This window comes from Barbus barbus (genome assembly GCF_936440315.1).
Source record: "Barbus barbus genome assembly, chromosome: 24".
NCBI classification, from domain to species: Eukaryota; Metazoa; Chordata; class Actinopteri; order Cypriniformes; family Cyprinidae; genus Barbus; species Barbus barbus.
The window spans coordinates 1,859,901-1,884,558 of record NC_136752.1 but is presented as its reverse complement, the minus strand read 5'-3'; the positions used below and the strand labels follow the sequence as shown (position 1 = coordinate 1,884,558).

General features: G+C 40.8%; 1 protein-coding gene across 1 annotated transcript; it reads left to right on the top strand.

The window, feature by feature from the left end:
• Nucleotides 1-11,544: 11,544 nt before the first annotated feature.
• LOC306844156 (transmembrane protein 200A-like) lies at nt 11,545-13,038 on the top strand (the record flags this gene model as incomplete). The annotated part of the gene is made up of 1 exon (XM_079376103.1): nt 11,545-13,038. The coding sequence occupies one exon, from the start codon at nt 11,545-11,547 to the stop codon at nt 13,036-13,038; it is 1,494 nt and encodes a 497-aa protein (XP_079232229.1).
• Nucleotides 13,039-24,658: the final 11,620 nt, after the last annotated feature.

Here is a 24,658-nt window from a genome sequence, read left to right as displayed (position 1 = left end):
AGGGATTTTAAGATGTAGCCTAATTAGCGATTTGAATAATTAAGTTACTTATTGAGTAACTAAGTTACTTTTCAGATAGAGTAATTAGTAAAGTAATTTAAATACAATATTGATGAAGTAATTAGTAACTGTAATTAATTACTTTTTGAAAGTAACTTACCCAACACTGATGCCAATAATGGGAGCTGGAAACGCATTTGCAAAATAAATTCTTCCATACCAAAAAAGTCATGTGACTGCACTATGGGATGGCAAAACCTGACTAACCAGTGGACCGATTTTGTTGCACAGCATCTGAAATGTTGCTGTGGTCATTCTTAAATGCCCGAGCAAATCTGTCATCAAAGTATTTCTGTAGAGTTGCCGGAACTGTCTACACAAATGCATTCTCAAAAAGCAGACATCCACTTTCGAAAGCTATGACTTCCAAGTTTCGTCTGCTCGCTCTGAGACACAAGTAATTTATTCTATATGAAAATTATTATGTTCAGTGGGTTCTCCTACTTTTCTTAGTGATATTCAGTGCCAGTTAATTGCCAGTTAATCAATGATTTATTGATGGCAGAGGATGCTGGGGAATGTTCAGTTTTAGTTTTATTAGATTTGACTGCAGCTTTTGATACAGTTGACCATTCTATTTTAATTAATACGTTGAAAACATGGGTCAGGGTTTCAGGGACGACGTTGGATTGGTTCGTGTCTTATTTGTCAGATAGGACATTTGAAGTGTTAGTTGCAGGTGAAGTATCCAAACGTTCTGAAGTTGTATGTGTCACGGTACAGAAACTCAAGATCCAATTGCGAGTGAAACGATAGTCTTTATTAGACAACTCCAAAACCCAGCCACAGTGGAAGTGTAGAATAATCCGGCAGTGAAGAATCTCCAGCACAGGCGAGGAAAAACTCGACTCGGGGAGCTGGAAGATCAGACAGAGCACAACAGGACATGAACAACAACGATCTGACAACAAACACCCAGAACGCTAGCCAGATAAAGGCATTGCAGACGAGCTACACCTGTGACCGCTGTGATTACCTCATCAGGTGCGCAGTAATTAGCCAACGCTGACAAGCCAACGAGCGGACACAAATACAAACACACACACACACACACAGGAATGAGCACATGGATCCATAAACCGTGACAGTACCCCTTCCCCTAAGAGCGCCTCCTGGGGCTTCCAGAGGAACTTATCTGACGATTGTAATCATCGAAAAGAGAATGATCCAATATGTCCCTTGCAGGCAACCAACTCCTCTCCTCCGGACCGTAACCCTCCTAGTCCACCAAGTACTGGAATCCGCGTCCCCTCTGCCTAGAGTCCAGAATACGATTCACCGAATAAACAGGTTCCCCATCTACGAGTCGCGGCGGTGGGGGAACCGGGGTATGCAAATTAATAGCAGCATGAAAAACGGGCTTTAATTTGGAAACATGAAAAACGGGATGAATCCTCATGTACGCCGGAGGAAGTTTAAGGCGGACTGCCACCGGACTAATGATCTTGGTAACAATAACAGGCCAATGAATTTAGGGGCAAGTTTATTACAAATGGTACGGAGAGGAATATTCTTAGATGAAAGCCACACTTTTTGACCGATGATATAGACGGGAGGCCTTGACTGGTGGTGATCAGCCTTGGCCTTGGTGCGTGCCCCCACCTGGAGGAGGGTCTGTCTGGCCTTGCTCCAGGTGCGACGACACCTCTGGACAAAAGCGTGAGCAGAGGGAACCGCGATTTCAGATTCCATACTGGGAAAAATAGGTGGCTGGTACCCTACACTACACTCAAAAGGCACCCGTGGCTGACACTGGTAATGAGTTATGGGAGTACTCAACCCATGAGAGCTGCTGACTCCAAGAGGATGGATTCTGAGAGACCAAACATCGCAACATACGTTCTTAGTCCTGGTTGGCTCTCTCTGTCTGACCGTTACTCTGGGGATGAAACCCAGAAGAAAGACTAACAGTCGCCCCCAACAAATGACAAAACTCTCTCCAAAATTTGGAGACAAACTGAGGCCCCCTGTCAGAGACCACGTCCGTCGGGAGGCCATGAATACGAAAAACGTGGTCAATGACAGCAACCGCCGTCTCTCTGGCAGAAGGTAATTTAGGTAGAGCAATAAAATGAGTAGCCTTCCAGAACCATAATAAGAAACATAGTATGACTCACCCCAGGATGACAAGCCACCTTGGAACAATGACCCCATCGAATGATATCGGACCGTAATTTCTCTGGCACAAACAAACGACCTGGTGGGCATCCGGACGAAGGTGTTACCCCTTGTGAGGCCGTGCGGACCTTCCATTCGATCTCCCATGTGACTACAGAAACAAAAATCCTCTGTGGCACAATGGGTTCAGAAAAAGACGGGCGCTCCGAATGGTTAAAAAGACGGGATAACGCGTCGGGTTTGATGTTCTTGGAACCCGGCCGATAGGAAATAGAAGAATCAAAACGACCGAAAAATAAAGCCCACCGGGCCTGCCTAGAGTTCAATCTTTTGGCGGACTTGATGTACTCCAGATTCTTATGATCAGTCCAGACGATAAAAGGAACCCCCGAACCTTCTAACCAATGACGCCATTCCTCCAAGGCAAGCTTGACTGCCAGCAGCTCTCTATTACCAATATCATGGTTACGTTCAGCGGGAGACAAACGGTGAGAAAAATACACGCAAGGATGCATCTTGACGTCCGAGGAAGAACGCTGGGATAGGACGGCACCAACCCCCACACCTCTGACGCGTCAACCTCCACCACAAACTGCCGGGAGGGATCAGGGGCGATGAGGATGGGAGCTGAAACAAAGCAGCCTTTTAGTTTGGCAAACGCAGCATCCGCTGCGCTGGACCACCTGAACGGAATCTTGGTGGAGGTTAAGGCAGTCAAAGGGGCGGCTAGCTGGCTGAAATTGCTAATAAAACGCTGGTAAAAATTGGCAAAGCCCAGAAACCTCTGCAGGGCCTTACGGGAATCTGGAGTTGGCCAATCAACCACAGCCTGACTCTTGTCCGGATCCATACGCATCCCCTCGACCGACACATTGTAACCCAAAAAGGGGACAGACTGTGCATGGAAAGTGCATTTCTCTGCCTTGACATAAAGACCATTCTCTAACAGCCTCTAAAACACTCGCCTGACGTGCTGAACATGTTCCTGGAGAGAGTGAGAAAATATCAGTATGTCATCCAGGTAGACATAAATGAACTGATCTAGCATATCTCTCAACACGTCATTAACGAGTGCCTGGAAGACCGCGGGAGCGTTGGAAAGCCCAAAAGGAAGAACGCAATATTCAAAGTGCCCCCTGGGGGTATTAAAAGCAGTCTTCCATCCATCCCCCTCCCTTATGCGAACCAAATGATAAGCGTTGCGGAGGTCCAATTTCGTGAAAAAGGATGCCCCCTGCAGACGCTCAAAGGCAGAAGACATCAACGGTAAAGGATAAGTATTCTTCACCGTGATGTTGTTCAGCCCTCGATAGTCGATACAGGGACGAAGGGACCCATCTTTCTTTTTCACAAAAAAAACCCCCGCCCCTGCTGGAGAAGAAGGGCGAATGATCTTGGCTGCTAGAGAATCAGAAATATATTTCTCCATGGCCTCCATCTCCGGGGCAGAAAGTGAATAAAGTTTGCCTTTAGGCGGAGACGTACCTGGTAATAAATCTATTGCACAGTCATAGGGACGATGCGGAGGTAGAGAAGCAGCTCGAGACTTACTGAACACTCTCTTCAGGTCGAGGTACTCGCTGGGCACGTTTGACAGATCCATATGCTCATCCTGAAACACAGAACAAGACACAGAAGGACAGACAGACAACAAACAAGAGGCATGGCAACTCTCACTCCAAGAGAGAATAGAATTCTGACTCCAATTAAAGTGAGGGTTATGAAGCACAAGCCAGGGATGCCCAAGGACTACTGGAGTAACGGGAGAGTCAGTTAAAAAAAATGTATGGTCTCAATGCTAGCCAGATAAAGGCAGTGCAGACGAGCTACACCTGTGACCGCTGTGATTACCTCGTCAGGTGCGCAGTAATTAGCCAATGCTGACAAGCCAATGAGCGGACACAAACACACACACACACAGAAATGAGCACATGGATACATGAACCGTGACAGTATGTGGAGTTCCGCAGGGATCCCTGTTAGGACCAATTTTGTTTTCAATTTACATGCTTCCGTTAGCTGCGGTAATTCGACGACATAATATTAATTTTCACTGTTATGCAGATGATTTACAGTTATACTTATCACTGAGTTCTGAGGATCTAAATAGTCTTGATGTTCTTCAAGCATGTTTAATAGGTTAAAAAAAATTGGATGGCTTTAAACTTTCTGCAGTTAAAGACTGAAAAGACAGAAGTCGTGATAATTGGTTAGCGCTCAAGTAAAAATCTGATTGAGCTTGCTCTAAATAGGGGTTTTCCTAATAATAAGCAGGTGGTAAGAAATTTTTGTATTTATTTTGATACTAATTTAAACTTTGAATTTCATGTCAAGAATTTGGTTTCGATCTTGTTTTTATCAGTTAAGAAATATATCTAAGGTGAGATGGTTTTTACATTTTAATGATACAGAGAAGCTTATTCATGCTTTTATTTCTTCCCATCTTGACTATTGCAATGCCTTGTTTTCTTCTTTGAACCATCATAATTTATCTCGATTACAATTAGTGCAGAATGCTGCAGCTAGACTACTGACACGAACAAAGTTATATCATCATATTAGACCTGTGTTAGCTTCTTTACATTGGTTACCTGTTTATTTTAGGATTGATTTCAAGATTATTTTATTGACATATAAAGCCTTAAACGGCTTGGCACCTTTGTATTTAACTGACCTTCTGAAACTGTACGTAACAGGGAGAAGTCTTAGATCCTTTTTTAATGAATTGCTGGCAGTTCCAAGAACTAGATTTAAAACTAAAGGAGATAGGGCAGTGTGTCACACTTCACCAGGGTCACGGAACCAGGAACGAGGGAGCAAGGAGTACTTTCAAAGAACCGACACAGAGGCAGGGAAACACAGGGCTTATGAACATAGGATAATGAAGTAATGAACTAAGGGGACACACCTGGGATCAAATTAACATGAGGGAGAAACTGGGTCACAGAGCACATGGGGAGCAAAAACAGGTCCATGATCCTGACATGTTGCCCCCCTCCCGGAAGGTGCGTCCTCGCACCATTGAAACATCCAAAAGGGGAGGGGCGGGTGGGAACTAGGGAGGCGGCTCAGGAGGAGGACGGACCCCTGGGAGGGGGCTGGCAGCCAGAGACCAGGGAGGCGACGAAGGAGGGAAGAGACAGGAGGGACCTGGAGCAGGAGGCGCACAGCTGGACCCAGGCCACAACTGTGAAGATGGCCCACGGAGGAGCCATGGAGGAGGGATGGCCGCCGACTCCAGGGGGCCGACCAACGGCGGCGGAGCAGGTGGTGGAGGAGCCCGAGGCGGAGACGGAGAGCCAACGAGCCAGGGGGATGGCGAGGATCCGGGGGCCAGGGTGGAGCCGAGGGCTCTGGCGACCGAGGCAGAGGCAGAGGCGGAGACCCAGAGATCCGCGGTGGAGCCGGAGCGACTGAGGACCCAGGTGGAACTGAAGGGAGGAAGAAGCCCAACGGAGGCGGTGAGATGGAGCGACGAGGTGCAGCCAGAGGAGAGGAGTCCTGAGGCGATGGCGGGTCGACGCCCGACCAAGGCGGAGCCGGAGGGACGAAGGAGCCCGGTGGAGCTGGTGGATCAAGGGGTGGCGGTGGAGGCCAGGGAGCTCGGAGCCGAGGTGGAGCCACTGGGTCTACGGGCCGAGGCGGAGTCCGGGCCTCGGAGGCTGGAGGCGGAGGTGAGAGATACTCCAGCCCCGGCGACACTGGAGGATGGCAGACCCACGGGGCTCGCACCGTATAGATAGGGGGCTGAGGGCGAGCGGGGAGGCTGCCAGACGACAGCGGTGGAGGAGGCTGGAGAGGGTGGGAGGGTGGCATTTTCGAGGAGCGGGCACAGGAGGGCATTTTCGAGGAGCGGGCACAGGAGGGCATTTTCGAGGAGCGGGCACAGGAGGACATTTTCGAGGAGCAGGCACTGGGGGGCACATTCGAGGAGCAGGCACTAGAGGATCGGATGCCCCCTCTCTGTCCAGCAGTCCCAGATCTCTCCTCAGCTCACCCTCAGCCGTGGTGCAGGGGGCGGAGCTCCACTCCGCGCTCACACCGTCCACGGCTTGCTCCCTCGTGGTGGGCACTGATGCCGGCTCTTGCTCCTGGTCTGACGGGTTGGGCTCAACTTCCGGGGCGATCATCCACTCAGTCGCTCGGCTTCGCGCTGGCTCGTTGATCGCGGCGGGGAATGGCTCTCCATCATCGGTGGGCTCGGGCTGGTGCTCTGCACCGCGGGGAGATGGTGGGCTGGGCTCTGGGTCTGGAGTGGATCTGGCAAGATCATCCTCAGGGGACACTGTGAGGGGCGATCCGTTTCTCACCAGAGTCCACTCCACAAAGGCGGCGAAATCCTCTCGAGGACCATCTTCGGACGACAGCACTCTGCATGCGGTGTTTAGGCTTCCATGAAAGAATGAGCAGAGCGCATCGTCAGGGTAGCTGGTGACGTTAGCTAACATCGGGAACAGCCGTGTGTGGTCCTCGAGAGATCGGTCCCCCTGCTCCAGCAGGAGGAGGAGGAATTCGGGCCAGACAAAGGGATCCATGGGGCACAATGGAAATAAAAAACAATGAGAAAAACCAGAAAACAAAATGGAGGGTACAAACGGAGGTATCTGTTTAGGTCGGTTCTTCTGTCACACTTCACCAGGGTCACGGAACCAGGAACGAGGGAGCGAGGAGTACTTTCAAACACGATCTTTTAATAGTCCAAACACGTAGGGAACACAGGGAAAAGACGTTCAGAACCGACACAGAGGCAGGGAAACACAGGGCTTATGAACACAGGATAATGAGGGAACTAAGGGGACACACCTGGGATAAAATTAACAATTAACATGAGGGAGAAACTGGGTCACAGAACACATGGGGAGCAAAAACAGGTCCATGATCCTGACACAGTGAAGGCTCCAAAACTGGAATAGTTTGCCAGCAGATATTAGGTCATCTTATTGTCTGACTGTTTTTAAAGGTCGATTGAATACATATTTGTATAGATGTGCCTATAACATTGTTGTGACAATTAGTTTTCTCTTAATATATTTATCACATTGTGTATAGCTCTTCATAAATGTTTCTTTTATGATTGTGTTTTTATATTGTGTAAAGCACTTTTTGCGTTGAAGCTTTAAAAGTGCTATATAAATAAAATTTAACTTAATTAGAAGTGATGATTTTGTTGTCTTTGACTCATTGAATAGAGACAGTGCTTATTCGCAAATGTTTTATGTGATAATCCAATTTTGTACAAAAGTTAAATTCGCAACTTTGGATGGAAAGCCAGCTAGTGTGGAGCTGATCATAAAGTATTGATTTTGACCATGAATTTGTACAGTTGTGTTTGACACATGCACATCTATGACTGGTTTTTAATATTTCACCTGACTAGCAGAGGACCATACAGAGATCTTAAAATCTTTTTCTTGTTTTCTGTTTTCATTGCCATTTTTCATTTTCTTCAGCTACTGTGGTTGTTATCCCTGTTTCGCACTGCAAGGGGCACATATTTTCCTGTGTACTGTTACATTTCCATGTAACATTTCTATGTAACAGTGCTGTTAAATTAAAATTTGAGCTTGGAGTATTATTTGAATATAAGATGAAAAATACACATTGAAGTACAAAAAGTATGCATGAAATGATCAGTGGTACCAAGATGGAGATGTGACCATGTCCATCTCCTCAATTAAATATCTGCCAAAAATGGCAATTAACAATTTTTTTTTTTTTTTTACTCTTGTCCTCTTATACTATTTATTAATCTTTGTTAGTGTTAGTTAATGGAAATACAGTTGTTCATTGTTTGTTCATGTTAGTTCACAGTGCACTAACTAATGTTAACAAACACAACTTGTGATTTTAATAATGCATTAGTAAATGCTGAAATTAACATTAACTAAGATTAATAAATGCTGTATAAGTATTGCTCATTCTTAGTTCATGTTTACTAATGTTGTTAACTAATGTTAACTAATGAACCTTATTGTAAAGTGTTACCTAACAATGTTTCTGAATAAGAATAATCTAAAAAGAATTGTTCAGTTGTTTTAAATAATCCAATGATAGATTGACCCACTTAAACTGAATCTGAACAATGATCTCTCGTATCGTATCATGCTTTGTTAGGGGGTTAATTAACTTAACCCAACGCATCCTTTACAAATGAGATGGATCTGACAGACAGATGGAAGGACAGTTTTCACATGGTTTTGTTAGATGATGATACATGTTTAAAGGAATATGTAAAATGTTTGAATAAGGGTTCATTTTGCATCTTTATGTCAAGTAAATTATGTTTATTAACAAAAATTAAGAAAATAGAGTAAAACCAACTAAAACAATTATCTGAAAATATGACACAATATTGACCAACATCAAAATATTTAAAGCAAAAGTTTATTTGTCTAAAACATTTTTTAAATGAACATGAATTTTTTCACATTATCATTGTGCATTTTTGTAAAAAATTAAATGCACTTTTGTTAACAACAACACAGTGTTGTTTGGATTATATTTATTCGCTGCATTTTTATTGATTTAAAAATATAGGAAAGTATCTAACGATTTTCTGATCTACTGCAATAATGACCTCAACATGACTGAAATTATTTAAAATAAGGCAAACATTACACAATAAGGCATTGAAATAAGCCAAACAACCAAAAATCAAGATATTTTGTATTTTAACTCACCTTCTCAACAACCTTTTTTTCTTTGTAGAACCTCTCTACCCACCGTCTTGGAAAACCTGAATATTAGCGCAAGCCTGATTTTCTAAACGTAATATAGCATTCTAATTCAGTAAATCTGGGGCAGGGAATGAGAGAAATGTGAGAATTGTTTAGTCTATCATCCCTTTTCCATTGTGTGTGACAGACCTCTGGAAGACGAGAGCAGAATTCCTGCAAAAACATTTGCTAGGTGCGACATGCCCTACAAAAATTGAGTTACAAGTCAACATTGCCTTTTATTAGCACCTTGTGAAATGCTCCACAAAGCGCTTTCTTAAATCACAGCTGCTTTGTAGCTCTGAAAACCCATGCCTAAAATATAATATCCGTAAAGAGAAAACAAGCGATGAATGTCTTTTTGCAGTCTGTGGAGCACATGTTTGAAGATTAGATGTTGGAAGCTGCTGATAAACACACAGGCGATTAGTAACGGCTCACAGAGAGTTAAAGCATTCATTAGAGCAAAGTGGCGTTTCCAGACTGTAGCATACAACAGATGACTGCTGGCTAAGATCTCACAATGTGTGCTTTTGTTATCATGTTTGTTTATATAATCTCCACCTCTTCTATCCTGAAGCTTCCAACTCTTTTAACATTTTGTGGATTCATGGCTTGGTTTCCTTTTGTAGAAAAGCAAGTTTGTGTATGTACGGTGGATTGCACTACTCGCCTTGTGTCGTATGTACATCAGCAGTCATCGTTGACATAACATGCTTCATTCTCTTGGATTATAAATACAACACCACACTAAGGCCAGCTAATAACAGGGTGTTAAGCACCAGCTGTTTAGTGATTAGATTAAAATTTCATTAGATATGAAACTAATATAGATGGATGTTTGCTTAATAGATAAAATCTTTCTTCAGTCTTTCTCTTGTCTCCTCTCTAATGATTTTATAGTACACTGATTATTTTATGTATTTATGAATTAATTTATTAGAAGAGGTTGGAAGACTCTTCTTGCTTTTATCGACATCCCTCTCCCCTCAATCTCTCTCTCTCTCTGACCCCTGCACCGATATTTGATGAGTTTACCCAAAGACTTCTACTCATGGACTTTTGCAGGTGGGAGCGCAACATTGTGAAAGTTGTGGATGGGAGTGAGACAAAATATGACATTTTTCAGGAGTGGGCTAGAATCTTATAGTTGCAAAGAAATGTATCAGCTTGCAGAGTAATTATACAGAATTCAACTGATGTGATGGTCAGTTGAGTCAAGAGTATGCTATAATATGTTGTGCTTCAAAATGCTTAACAAAACTGCCAAAAGAGAGTTCACAAAAAAAAAAAAAGCCTTTTAAAGTTATCTTTTGGGCATTTTTGCTGTTGTTTAAAATGACTGTTTGAGGAGAATCAGGAAGCAGAAGGACAGGAACAGGACCTCAACCCAGGACTCAAACTCAGGTCAGCTAAAGTGTTGTATGTGTAGGATCTAGTGACCCTGCAGAGAGATGAACAGTGAGCCCCGGGGGGATTTCTATCTGAAAACTGTTAATTAACATGCAATATACCAATCTTTATAAATAAATATGGCTCTCTCTGACCCAATAATTTAGGCTCTATTTGTGAAATTACACTTTTTTTGTTTACTTGCTCTTTGCCAATGACAGACATAGCTCTAAGATTGAGATTATCCAAGTTAATAAACAGATACTTAATATATTTTAGATTTGAAAAGATAATTGATTTGTGTTGCCTCTTGTTGTGTCCACATACTTGACTGCCCTTGGCTGCCAAAATCACATTGCCAGACTTTGCCTTGTACATATGCATTCATTTTTGGCTAATGTTTCAGTGTTTTATTTATAGAATAAAACTTTCAGAGGATAAATAAACATCATTCATTTCAAACTAGCATTTACAATGGTAGAGGGATCGAGACATGGTGAGATATTCTCTAACAAATCTCCATCATGTTATAAGTTGTCATGCATTTCAATATTGATTCATTTTTTTTTCTCTCATGTACTTTATAATTGTAACCCTAGAGCACAAAAGCAGTCATAAGTAGCACAGGTATATTTGTAGCAATAGCCTACAATACATTGTATGGGTCAAAATTATTGATTGTTTTTTATGCCAAAAATCATTTGGATATTAAGTAAAAGATCATGAAGATATTTTGTACAGTTCCTAACATATATGTATCAAAACCTTATTTTTTATTAGTAATATGCATTGCTTAATTTGAACAACTTTAAAGGCAGTTTTCTCAATATTTTGATTTATTTGCACCCTCAGATTCCAGATTTTCAAATAGTTGTATCTCAGACAAATATTCTCCTATCCTAACAAACCATACATCAATGGAAATATTATTTATTCAGCTTTCAGATGATGCATAAATCAAATTTTTTTAAAAACCAATTGACACTTGTGACTGGTTTTGTGGATCAGGGTCACAATTATGCAACAATCATGACTTTGTTTTGCTTGCTCTGTGTACAAACCAAGACAAGGGCAACGACATAATGCTGTGATCTGAAACATTTAAAAACCTTTAGACCAGTAATCAGTGAACAAATTTCCCAAACACCCAGAGTTTGACTTAGAGATCAAAGATGAGATGCTTGAATCAAGCCTGAAGCCTCCAGCTTACTTTAACACTTGTTTATTCCTTTATTTGCAGGCTTGTATTACCGTAGCAATGATTGCAACAGGTGGGGTGATCACGGGGCTCGCAGCATTGAAAAGACAAGACTCCATCCGCTCTCAGTATCATCTGCCAAACCAGAGCCCCACCCCTGCACCTGAGAAGAAATGCACAAAGCGTAAACCCAGAGCTGATGTTGTGGTGGTGAGAGGGAAGATCAGACTGTATTCGGCCTCAGGATTCTTCCTGGTTTTGGGAGTGCTGATCCTCCTGGCAGGCGTCGCAATGGCCGTTCTAGGATACTGGCCTCATAAGGACCACCAGAAGGCACCAGAGAGCAAGCTGCCCGTGAATGATACGCAGGTTGGCCGAGAGCAAGTGGGCTCCATCGCGCAATTCTTGGAGCAGCACCTGCATTCAGAGAAGATGAAAATGTTGGGTCCTTTCACAATGGGAATTGGGATTTTTATCTTCATCTGTGCTAATGCCATCTTACACGAGAACAGGGATCGTGAGACAAAGATCATCCACATGAGGGACATGTACTCGACAGTCATAGACATTCACAGCCTGCGGATTAAGGACCAGAAGTGTACAAACGGGGCCTTCATGGGTCCCCATGCGGACACAGAGATCCGTTTCTTCGGTCTGGACAGTCACTTTGCCTCACGGCTTGCAGCAAACACACTAATGTCCTTCTCTGGTCTCGATGGGGACGTCCGATTTTCCCACAGGACCAGCTCGGCTGAGGATGATGAGGGTCTAATGAGCGAGGCCAGAGGCGGATTAGGCTTGTTGTCACCTACCTATAAAGACCGCTCTGAATGTATCTTTGGGTTCCAGGATGAGGGTATTCGTCGGTGGGAGCACAAACGTTGCGCGCTTAAGAAATGTCAAACGCGCTCCATCGTTTCCTCTTCCATCAGCGCCTTCACGCTGCCCGTCATCAAACTCAACAACTGCGTCATCGATGAGCCTGACATCGATAGCATCACGGAGGACTTAGAGCTGAACAGGGTCCACTCCAGACCTACGTCAATGGAATCGTTAACGGTCCCTGCTCCCGACGTCGCCAAAGCTTTCAAGCCTCCGGGTGGCCACTTGCTCCGGAGCAACTCAGCCACTGAATCCCCGCGCTCCGCTTCATCCTATTCCTCACTGTCTCCTGGATCCACCAGCGGTAGATTCCTGTCACCAGGAGCAGCACGTAAAGACTTCGGCTCCAATAACTCCCTCCACATGTTGTCAGCCCATTCCAAATCTCTGGATTTAGAGCGAGGGTCCACAATGCTGACTGTCCAGCCTGAACAGAGGAAACACCCAAGCTGGCCCAGATTGGACCGCAGTAATAGTAAAGGATACACCAAACTGGAGAACAAAGAGGACCCTATGGACAGGCTAATAGTGCCCCCAGTGGCCGTGAAGAAGGACTACACTAAAAAGGAGAAACTTCTTATGATCTCCAGGTCTCACAATAACTTGAGCTTCGAGCATGATGAGTTTATGAGCAGCAGTCTGAAGAGAGGCACCTCAGAGACTAGATTTTAAAACTGAGCTAGTGTCAAATGTCAACCCAGTGGCTTTTGGCGTTCACAACCCGCCTGCAATACAGAAGACAGTCCTTGCTGTTTTAAAACATTAAGGCCCTTGAAAGCTCCGTTATGCTGCTTTTTTATGCTGCAGAATGGGTAACACTTTAATTTGATGGTTACTTTTGAACATTTTGTTGACAAAGTTGCACCTACAGGTCAACTTTCATTAGAGTATTAGTGTCTGTTTAATGTCTGATAACTCTTTATTGTGATGGTCTCCCAACAGACATTCTACTAACTATAAGTAACTTTACAATTACGTGTCAACTTATTCTTACCCTAACCTACCAGTCTACTCTGAAAGTTAGTAGATACAGTATGTAGGTACAATGTTACTTATAGCCAACAGAATGTGTTAAAGTGACCATCAAAATAAAGGGAAACAGCAGATATTTCACCATGAATTTGAAATACAAAAGTAAGCCGTAATGATAAATAAAGGTATGGGTACAGGGAACAATTTGGTAACTAACAGGTTAGTGAAACTTGTTCAAATGTGTTTGTAGTGTTTTTGTAAACATTCAGACAGGATCTATTGTCTGTTTGAGTAGAGTATGTGTGTTGTACCAGCACTGCTAGTTATTTTACGTTAAATAATTTATTATTTAAAACAAGCACACTGATATTTTTGAAGAGAACTATGTATAATTTATCTATCTATGTATCTATGTATCCGTTTCTCAGAATAAACACAATCTTTCCAGATAATGCTGTCCTATTTTGTGTTAATTCTTATGTTTGTTGCACACTATTTAATCATAATTATAATTTCCTGTACCAGTGACTAGGTTGATTATAACAGACTCATATTAATGTCATAGCTCAGCAAAAAAAAAAAAAAAATATATATATATATATATATATATATATATATATATTTTTTTTTTTTTTTGTCATCATTTACTCATTATCACAATCTTGACAGTCCGTATGCTTTCTTCTTTGGAATTTTCACACAGCTCTTTTACAGACAACAGTTTGGAGTTACATTGTAAATATCAGAAATTAATTACCAGAAAAAATTGTCAAAGAATTAATATAAAGTAGTCAGTGCAACAATTTGCTATATTCGAAGGCTTCTGAAGTCATACAATAGCTTTATGTGATGAACAGACTGAAACTAAAATGTTCACATTTGCTGATAATAATCTCTGAAATCTTATTCACATTCACACAATTTGGAATATTTTTGTTTTAATGTATTTTGTCCTTTTTAAAACAAAAAGATCTACAGTGAACTACCATGAAGAAACACTTATGACCTCTCTGAAAGAGAGATTTAACACTAAATATATAAGGTCCCTACCAAATTTAACTTAGTCAACCATAGTCAAACAAAAAAACTATTAGTTTGAACTAAAAAACAATTAGTTCAAACAAAACAATTATCATTACTGCAACATTAAATGAAATTAATTGCCTTTTATGCAGCTGACAGCAACCTTTTACACAATTTGAAGTATACAATTAATCAGTATATTTGTTTAGCCATAGATTACAGTCTATGGTTCTGCCATTGTTAGTACACAATGAAGGAAAATATGATTATTATCTATTTGTGTGAATTCATTTACTGTTATGAAACAAAATGAACTTCATTTCTAAGTAAAAATTCTGAATATAGTATTTGATTAAACTGCATGTCACTAAAAAGTCACATGTGGCTTTAACCTGTAGATTTTTATTCGCTAACCTACACTGAAAAAAATGATACAATTTTTTTTAAGGTAAGTGGTTGCAAACTATTTATTTTAGCTACATTTACAGTCATGGCCAAAAATATCGGCACCCTTGGTAAATATGATCAAAGAAGGCTGTGAAAATTAATCTGCATTGTTAATCCTTTTGATCTTTTATTTAAAAAATTAACAAAAATCTAACCTTTCATTGGATAATAAGAATTTAAAATGGGGGGAAATATCATTATGAAATAAATGTTTTTCTCACATACACCTTGGACACAATTATTGGCACCCCTACAAATTCTTATGTGTAAAATATCTCTGAAGTATATTCCCATTTCTTTTTTTGTTAACAACTGTTTATTGCGTTTTATTCCTTGGAACAGTAGCACAAAACAAAAAGCAACTGTACAAATTTAAAACCCACCCCAACCCATCCCACCCCTTGGTAGACTTAGAAAATAGATAAATAAATAGCATAAAATAAATAATAACAATAATAAACACATTAATTTATATTAATCGCTAAACAAATGACAATAAAATATTTTTTACAAAGATTTTAGAAAAGAAGACACAACATTAAAAGCTGAATGCCATGAATTTACAGTTTTCATGTTAGATCCATGTATACAAGAAGTAGAGAGTTCCATCGAGGTAACGTCCAACAAATACACCGTCCAGGACTCCAACGCTTGACCAGCAATTATTTTGCTGCTGTGAGAGAAGCTAACAGTAAAATGTCACTTCACTTCACTTCACTTCACTAAAGATCTTTGTTGGATGGACAAGGGGAATTACCAAAAGTCATTCATGAAAAAATGGCACGGAGACAAACATATCTTTGATCTATAGACCCAACAAATATGATAGGTCCTGTGAGTCCAAAAAGGTGAGAGAGAGGGGCACTCCCAAAAAAAAAAAAAAAAAAAAAACGTGCCTAAAACTCAGGTTACACAGAACAGAGGTTACACTTCGGAGAAGACGACAGATTCGTATAAGAACGTTTCATTGGAGTCAAGTAAACCCTATGCAGCATTTTCCAATGAATCATTTGGTGATTAGGGTTTTTAGAAGACAATTTAAACATACCCCATACCTGATAAGAAAATAAAACATTCACATCCTCATTAAGATCCTTAGCCCAAACAGTTGTAATAGATAAAGGTTTGTATGAATGCTCAAGAAGAAAGAGACAGATGACTGAAGCAGAGGAGGGAGATTCCTCAGAAGGAAGGATTAGTTTGTGTAAAGGGTGAACAGGCAGAGAGATCCAAGGCACCCCATACGATCTAATGCGCCAATTCATAAAAAAGGAGGTGCCTGGCAGATTATATTGAGTTTTAAGATTCTGGAAGGATTTTAAACCACTATCATCATAGATATCTCCCAGAGTGTTTACTTTATTATGAGTCCATTGCGGACAATGAAATGGATTACTGCCTGACAAAAGGTTATTATTGTGGAAAATAGGTGAATGTCTATGCCATTTTGTAGCTAGTTGTGAACGTCTTTCAACATCCCTCCATGTGGAGAGGAGATAAGTTACAATGGGACCAAACCGAGATTTACACTGCCTAAGCAGAACTCCCGAAAAAACAAGATGCTTCAATTTATACGGATAAACAATAGATTCCTCAACTGCTCTCGAGACACAGAAGCGTTAGGATCAAACCAAACTGCTAAAGGGCGGAGGGAAAAGGCTTGAGCATACAGTCTAAAATTAGGGAAAGAAAGACCTCCAAGTAATCTACATCGTTGTAAGGTAGTCAGTTTTATACGACGACGTTTCCCATCCCATATATTCCAGTAGCCAACCGGTGGAGCGAGAGGAATCATGGAAGAAAATAAATTAATACGTGGGAGAACATTCATTTTAATCACCGATATATAGGCCTGAAAAGAAGTAGGAAGACGAGAGCAATTTTCAAAATCTGAGTATACTTTGGCTAGAATACCATTATAGTTTTTTGAGACGATTTCCTGTAGGGAAGGAAAAACATCTATCCCCAAGTACATAAAGTTTTAGACCAATGGAATAGATATTGAAAGGGACATGGAATCAATTTTAGAATTGAGGGGAAGTAAACATGACGTACTCCAATTAGTTTTAAACCCAGAGAGAGATCCAAAATGGTCAAATAAATTCAACACATGAGGAATAGAATGTGACGGCTTCTCCAAAAACAATAAGATATCATCAGCAAACAAAGAAATATGATGATGAATATTCCGTATAATTATGGGAGAAATAGTTTCAGATTGTCGGACCGCTTGAGCTAAGGTTTCCCAGGATAGGGCAAATAACAGAGGAGACAGCGGGCAACTCTGACGAGTTCCTCGATGTATAAAGAATGGGTTAGAGCGAGCAGCACCTGTGAGAACAGTGCCTGCTGGATTGGCATACAGAACTTTTATCATATTTATGAAACTCGACCCCAGACCCAGATGCTGTAACCGCCCATAAATAGTTCTATTCTAGCTGGTCGAAAGCTTTCATCGCATCTAGAGATAATACTGCGCAAGGGGAGGACGAACTATTTGTTGAATTAATAATATGATATAATCTGTGTAAATTCTCCGAAGCTGAGTGAGATTTATTGAATCCTGTTTGGTCATGATGAACTAGTCTATTCATAAATTTCTCTAGACGACGAGATAGTACTTTAGCATATAATTTAACATCAGTCCCTATCAAAGAAAGTGGCCGGTAACTAGAACAGGAAGTCGGATCTTTATCTTTTTTAACAAGAGAGAAATAGCAGCTATATTAATAGATGGGTGAAATGAGCCTCGAGTAACTGAAACATTTATCATATCTAACATGAGGGGGCCTAAATCCAACCAAAAAGTAGTATACAATTCGATTGGAATGCCATCTATGCCTCAGGATTTCCCCTTGTTCATAGATCAAACTGCTGACTCCAGCTCCTGAAGGTTCAGCCAGGTATTCTGAATCTGAATCTGACAGCCTAGGTAAATCAAGGTTGGACAGAAATGATGCAAAACTGTCAGGGTCACCATCAGCAGAAGAAGTATAGACGTCAGAGTAAAAAAAGAGTGAAAGGCCATATTAATGTCATTTGGGTCTGTCATAATGAGCCCAGATTGGGATTTCACTGCTGAAATATTAGCAAACTTTTCACTGGATAATCTTAGAGCTAAAAGGTGGCTTGGTCTACTCCCTTGAAAATAATAATTCTGCCTGGATCTTTGGATCAGGAATTCTGCCCTGGATCTCAGAAATTAATTGAGTTCGGACCTAACCGTCATGATTTTACTGAGTTTATTGTCTGAGAAACGCTGATTATCTCTAGTCATATTCTGGAGCTGTGATTCCAGTTCAACTATCTTTTTGTTTGGGTTTTTCTGAAGGAAAGAGGCATATGAGATTGAGTTATTCCTTATAAATCCTTTAACTGCATCCCAAAGTGTTCGAAGATCATCCACTGAACCTTGGTTAATTTCAATAAACTCAGCAAATTTATTTCTGAATTGACTGCAAAAATTTCCATCCTGTAACAATTTAGGGTTAAATCGCCATCAGGTGGCACGAGATGGCCAAGGGATCAAAGATTATCTGCACAAATCACGATCAGACAAAGATAAGGAACAGATATCAGCATCACGAACAGCTGAAGATAAAGAAGTAGAAATTAAAATATAGTCAATTCGCAAATAGGATTTATGAGTAGCAGAAAAGAAAGTGAAAGACTTAGCAGAGCGGTTTATTAAACACCAACTATCCACCAACGAGGATGAGGTTACACATTGCCGAAGTTTGTCAGAACACAAAGCTTGAGAGTGTGATTCCTTTGGTCCAGATCTATCTAGGATATACGAAATTACAGAATTCATATCTGCACCCAATACAATTTCAAAATCTGAAAACTTCGAGAGATAGGTTGACAAAATAGCGAAAAAAGTAGGGTCAGGAGTACAAGGGGCATAAACTGAGAGAAATACAATATTCCTATTCTCCACTATTGTTTTTATATGTGTTATTTTACCATCTGTATCACAACCTTTATCTAAAATAGTAATATTTAAAGTCCTCCGCACCAATATTAGGACACCCTTGGTTTTAGTATCCGAAGATGAGTGAGATGCCACTTCATAAAACTTATTATTACACCTGTGTATATCCTCTTTCAAATGGAATTCTTGGACTAACATTATATCAATCTTTTTTCTTGCAAAAAATCCAGAGAACCTGTACGTTTGTGAGGGCCATTTAGCCCATTGATATTACAACTCAGAATATTAAGGTCAGTCATAGGTATCAAACAAGATTACTGCATAATAAGACAAAATACAAGTTTGAAAATAAAACCAGTTGAGTCTACCATTAAACCACCCCCCACCCTCCCCGTTACCATTCAAAAAAACATAAGCACAATCCCATGAACTATGGCAGATCAAACCAAAAACAAACCTTGATCTGCCAGCACCCCTTAATATGGTCCGTGGCGTCAACAAAAACCTGCACATTACTGAAGCACAACATTTGGCCCCATAGTCACATACTGACTAGGTAGTAATTCTATATAAAAAAAAAATTCATTAATAATTAAAAAGAAAGAAAAGATAGAAAGAAAAGAGAGATGTAGAATACAACTAAAATAAATAAAATATCATAATCAGTAAGCGATACTCTTTGCACAATGAACTATGAATTAAGAAGTGAACATTAAAGTGAACGGTGAAAGACACAGTCACCTAACCATTTAGAGCATCTCTTCTCCAATTAGACAGCAAATGTCCAGCTGAAGTTCACTGGGAGTTGGTGGATGAAAAGGATCTGAGAAAAACTCTTGCTTCTTCTGGGGAGTGTAGCATTTTAGGTTCACCTTGCTTGAGAATGACCTTCAGCGTTGCAGCATAAAGGAGAAAATTCTGGATGCCAGCGTCTCTCTTATCTCCTTCCTAACTGGCGCAAATGCACTTCTTCTTTTTGACGTGACTGGAGAAAAATCTGGAAAGAAAGACAGCGTTGCTCCATCGGACGTTTTCACCGGGGCATGAAGTCTGGCGGCCCGCAGAATGAGCTCCCTGTCCATGTACCGCAGCAGTTTAAAGATGAAAACCCGTGGTTTAGCGCGATCTGAGGAGAGCCTTGTGTGCACGCGATGTGCTCGCTCCACTTCAATCTCTTTACCCGCCAGAGACGGGAGCCACGTCGGTAGAGATCTTTTCAAAAAGCCCAGAGGATCGTCCTTTTCGGAACCTTCAGGCAATCCAACCAGACGCAGATTGCTGCGCCCATTGCGATCCTGTAAGTCCACAACCTGTTGCTCGAGCGCGGCAACGCATCTATCATGATCTGTGATGACTTTCTTTTGTTCTCTCATCTCCCCTGTAAGAAGATCCAGTTTAGAGCATAGCGACTGAACAACTGACATGTGAGAAGCGAACTCGTTCCGCATCACCATCAACTCGGTTCTTAGAATGTCCTCAAAGTGTGTAACAGTGTTCGCCATCTTGTCCATCATATCGCTCGCGGTCGGTGGCTTGGATTTCTTCTTAATCGGAGAAGCCGACGGAGACAACTCCTGCTGTTTACGACTGTATACCATCAAATAAAGCACCGCCAATTAATAAAACTTAAAACAAAATGAAAAAAAAATCAGCTAAAAGAGGACAAACGTACGGAGCTCTACTCAAGTGCGACTAGGTTCATGAGCACGTCACGTGACTCCTCAGTATATTCCCATTTCTTATTTAAAATTTTGAGCACTCCAGGGTGATTATGAACACGAAATTATCCAGCCATGGCTTCCTGATTCACAGAAATATAAATAGGAGGGAAAACAAAGCCCAAATTCCCTTATTCATCCATCACAATGAGAAAAACCAAAGAATATATTTCTGATGTGCAGCAAAAGATAATTGAGCTTCACAAATTAGTGAAGTGGCTTTTTTTCACCCACATTTCACTGCTGGTTATACTCTGTATAATTGTGTATGTGACAAATAAAAATCTTGAATCTTGAATCTTAAGAAAAGAGCTAGAGCAGTGAAAATTCCCATTTCCACCATCAGGGCAATAATTAAGAATTTCCAATCAACAGAAGATGTTACAAAACTGCCTGGAAAAGGATGTGTGTCTATATCATCCTAATGCATGGTGAGGAGGAGAATTTGAGTGGCTAAAGACTCTCCAAGGAGCACAGCTGGAGAATTGCAGAAAATAGTTGAGTCTCAGGGTCAGAATTGTCAAACAACACTTACATCACCACATGTTGTTCGGGAGGGTTTCAAGAAAAATTCTCCTAGCTCATCCAAAAACAATCTCCAGCATATTCAGTTATCAGACACGACTGGAACTTCAAATGGGACTGGCTTCTATGGTCAGATAAAACTAAAAAAAATGAGCTTTTTAGCAGCAAACACTCAAGATGGGTTTGGGGAACACAGGGATAAAAAGTACCCCATGTGTACATTGAAATATACTGCTGTATTTTTGCTGTTGTGGGCCTATATTTCTGCTGGAGGTCCTGGACATCTTGTTTAGACACATGGCATCATGGATTCTATCAAATACCAACAGATAAAAAATCAATAAGTGACTGACTCTGTTAGAAATATTATAATGGGCCATGTTTGGATCTTCCAACCGTACAATAATCCAAACACAAACCTCAAAAACAACACAAAAATGGGTCTCTGAGCACAAAACCAAGCTTCTGCTATGGCCATATCAGTCCTCTGACCTGAACCCTGTAGAAAATAAGATAAGATAAGATAAGATAAGATAAGATAAGATAAGATAAGATAAGATAAGATAAGATATCCCTTTATTCGTCCCACAACGGGGAAATTTCTTTGTTACAGCAGCAAGAAGAAATTGTTCAAATAAAAATAAAAAATAAGGAAAATACAGTGCATAAATACAAGAGAAAAAATAAAAACAGAAACAATAATTTCACTTCCAAACAAACAAATTGCACTAATTTCAACAAGTTGCACAGAGGTAATATTGCACAGGTTAAAAAGTCATTATTATCAACATTACACAGTTTAAAATATTATTATTGCACAGTTCTGTTGCAATGAAATAATAATATAATGAAGATAATGTTGTAGACTCAAATGGTGTTATTGCACAGTTGCTATTACACCCAAATCTAAGACAAAAAACTGGTATTGTAAGATAGTATTGTAATATCAAATGTAAGATATTGTAATTATTATACAATTTCAGATATTATAACATTATATAACAGTATACATCTGTATGGAATATGGAGACTGATTCACCGGGAGCAGCTCTTATTCTACAGTCTAATAGCAGTGAAATGAAAATGAGTGAGGTGAACTGAAGAGGAGAAGCACCAACATGGAGCTGTGAATCTAAAGGATCTGGAGTGATTCTGGATGAAGGAATGGTCTCTGATCTCTTGTCAGGTGTTCTCTAACCTCATCAGGCATTATAGGAGAAAATTTAGAGCTGTTAAACTGGCAAATGGAGGTTTCAAAAAGTAGTGAATAAAAGGGTGCCACAGTCTTTGTGTAGTCCCATGTTCAGTGCTGGTCATCATAAGTCACTTTGAAAAGACCAAACAGCAGCCCCCAAAATATATAGCAAATCCCAACAACATGTAGTAGCCTAATTTTGAGAACACATGCTGTTGTTTATAAATCAACAAAACAATCTTACATTATCAACTCTAAATTCCTTGCACACTCACGTTTTCTGACAGCAACAGAGCCCAGGCCTGACTGTCATGGTGAAAGTGCCTGGTGAGAGCAGTGAGCAACACTCGTGTGTTCGTCCGTAATTCTAGGAGTATCATGGAAAGCACTGCCAAATTCTGCTCCCAGTCAGGGAAGATCCATCTGGAGTAATACGACCAGTCAGGGTGTGACTGACAATTCACTCCATCCTGTTTCCATGGAAATCAAAGAATACTCCATATTACAGCTAGTATGGTTATATTCTCCAGGATTTGATTAAACTGCATGTCACAAAAAAGTCACGTGTTTTTAACCTGTAGATTTTTATTCTTTAACCTATACGCTACCACAGTGCTGTCTTTGTGTAGTCACATTTTCAGTGCTGGTCATCATAAGTCACTTTGAAAAGACTACAATTGGAAACAATTGTAATAACAGATTCCAAAGTAATAAGACACTGAGTTTAGACATCTTTGTTTGTAAAGATTCTTTCAAACAGGGTGTATTACGAAAAGTGATGGGTCAATTTAGAAAACAAATTGAGTTGTCTGCATCATCAGCTGAATAAATAAACTTTCCATTGATGTATGGTTTGTTAGGATAGGACAATATTTGGCTGAGATACAACTATTTGAAAATCTGGAATCTGAGGGAGCAAAAAAATCTAAATATTGAGAAAATCACCTTTAAAGTTGTTCAAATGAAGTTCTTAACAATGCATATTACTAATCAAAAATTAAGTTTTGGTATATTTATTGTAGGAAATTGACAAAACATCTTCATAGAACATGATCTTTACTTAATATCCTAATAATTTTAAATGGATAATTTTAACCCATACAATGTATTGTTGGCTATTGCTACAAATATGCCTGTGCTACTTTTGACTGCTTTTATGCTCCAGGATCACATACAGGTCCTTCTAAAAAAATTAGCATATTGTGATAAAGTTCATTATTTTCTGTAATGTACTGATAAACATTAGACTTTCATATATTTTAGATTCATTACAACACAACTGAAGTAGTTCAAGCCTTTTATTGTTTTAACATTGATGATTTTGGCATACAGCTCATGAAAACCCAAAATTCCTATCTCAAAAAATTAGCATATCATGAAAAGGTTCTCTAAACGAGCTATTAACCTAATCATCTGAATCAACTAATTAACTCTAAACGCCTGCAAAAGATTCCTGAGGCTTTTAAAAACTCCCAGCCTGGTTCATTACTCAAAACCGCAATCATGGGTAAGACTGCCGACCTGACTGCTGTCCAGAAGGCCATCATTGACCCCCTCAAGCAAGAGGGTAAGACACAGAAAGACATTTCTGAACGAATAGGCTGTTCCCAGAGTGCTGTATCAAGGCACCTCAGTGGGAAGTCTGTGGGAAGGAAAAAGTGTGGCAGAAAACGCAGCACAACGAGAAGAGGTGACCGGACCCTGAGGAAGATTGTGGAGAAGGACCGATTCCAGACCTTGGGGGACCTGCGGAAGCAGTGGACTGAGTCTGGAGTAGAAACATCCAGAGCCACCGTGTACAGGCGTGTGCAGGAAATGGGCTACAGGTGCCGCATTCCCCAGGTCAAGCCACTTTTGAACCAGAAACAGCGGCAGAAGCGCCTGACCTGGGCTACAGAGAAGCAGCACTGGACTGTTGCTCAGTGGTCCAAAGTACTTTTTTCGGATGAAAGCAAATTTTGCATGTCATTCGGAAATCAAGGTGCCAGAGTCTGGAGGAAGACTGGGGAGAGGGAAATGCCAAAATGCCTGAAGTCCAGTGTCAAGTACCCACAGTCAGTGATGCTGGTGTTGGTCCACTGTGTTTTATCAAGGGCAGGGTCAATGCAGCTAGCTATCAGGAGATTTTGGAGCACTTCATGCTTCCATCTGCTGAAAAGCTTTATGGAGATGAAGATTTCATTTTTCAGCACGACCTGGCACCTGCTCACAGTGCCAAAACCACTGGTAAATGGTTTACTGACCATGGTATTACTGTGCTCAATTGGCCTGCCAACTCTCCTGACCTGAACCCCATAGAGAATCTGTGGGATATTGTGAAGAGAAAGTTGAGAGACGCAAGACCCAACACTCTGGATGAGCTTAAGACCGCTATCGAAGCATCCTGGGCCTCCATAACACCTCAGCAGTGCCACAGGCTGATTGCCTCCATGCCACGCCGCATTGAAGCAGTCATTTCTGCAAAAGGATTCCCGACCA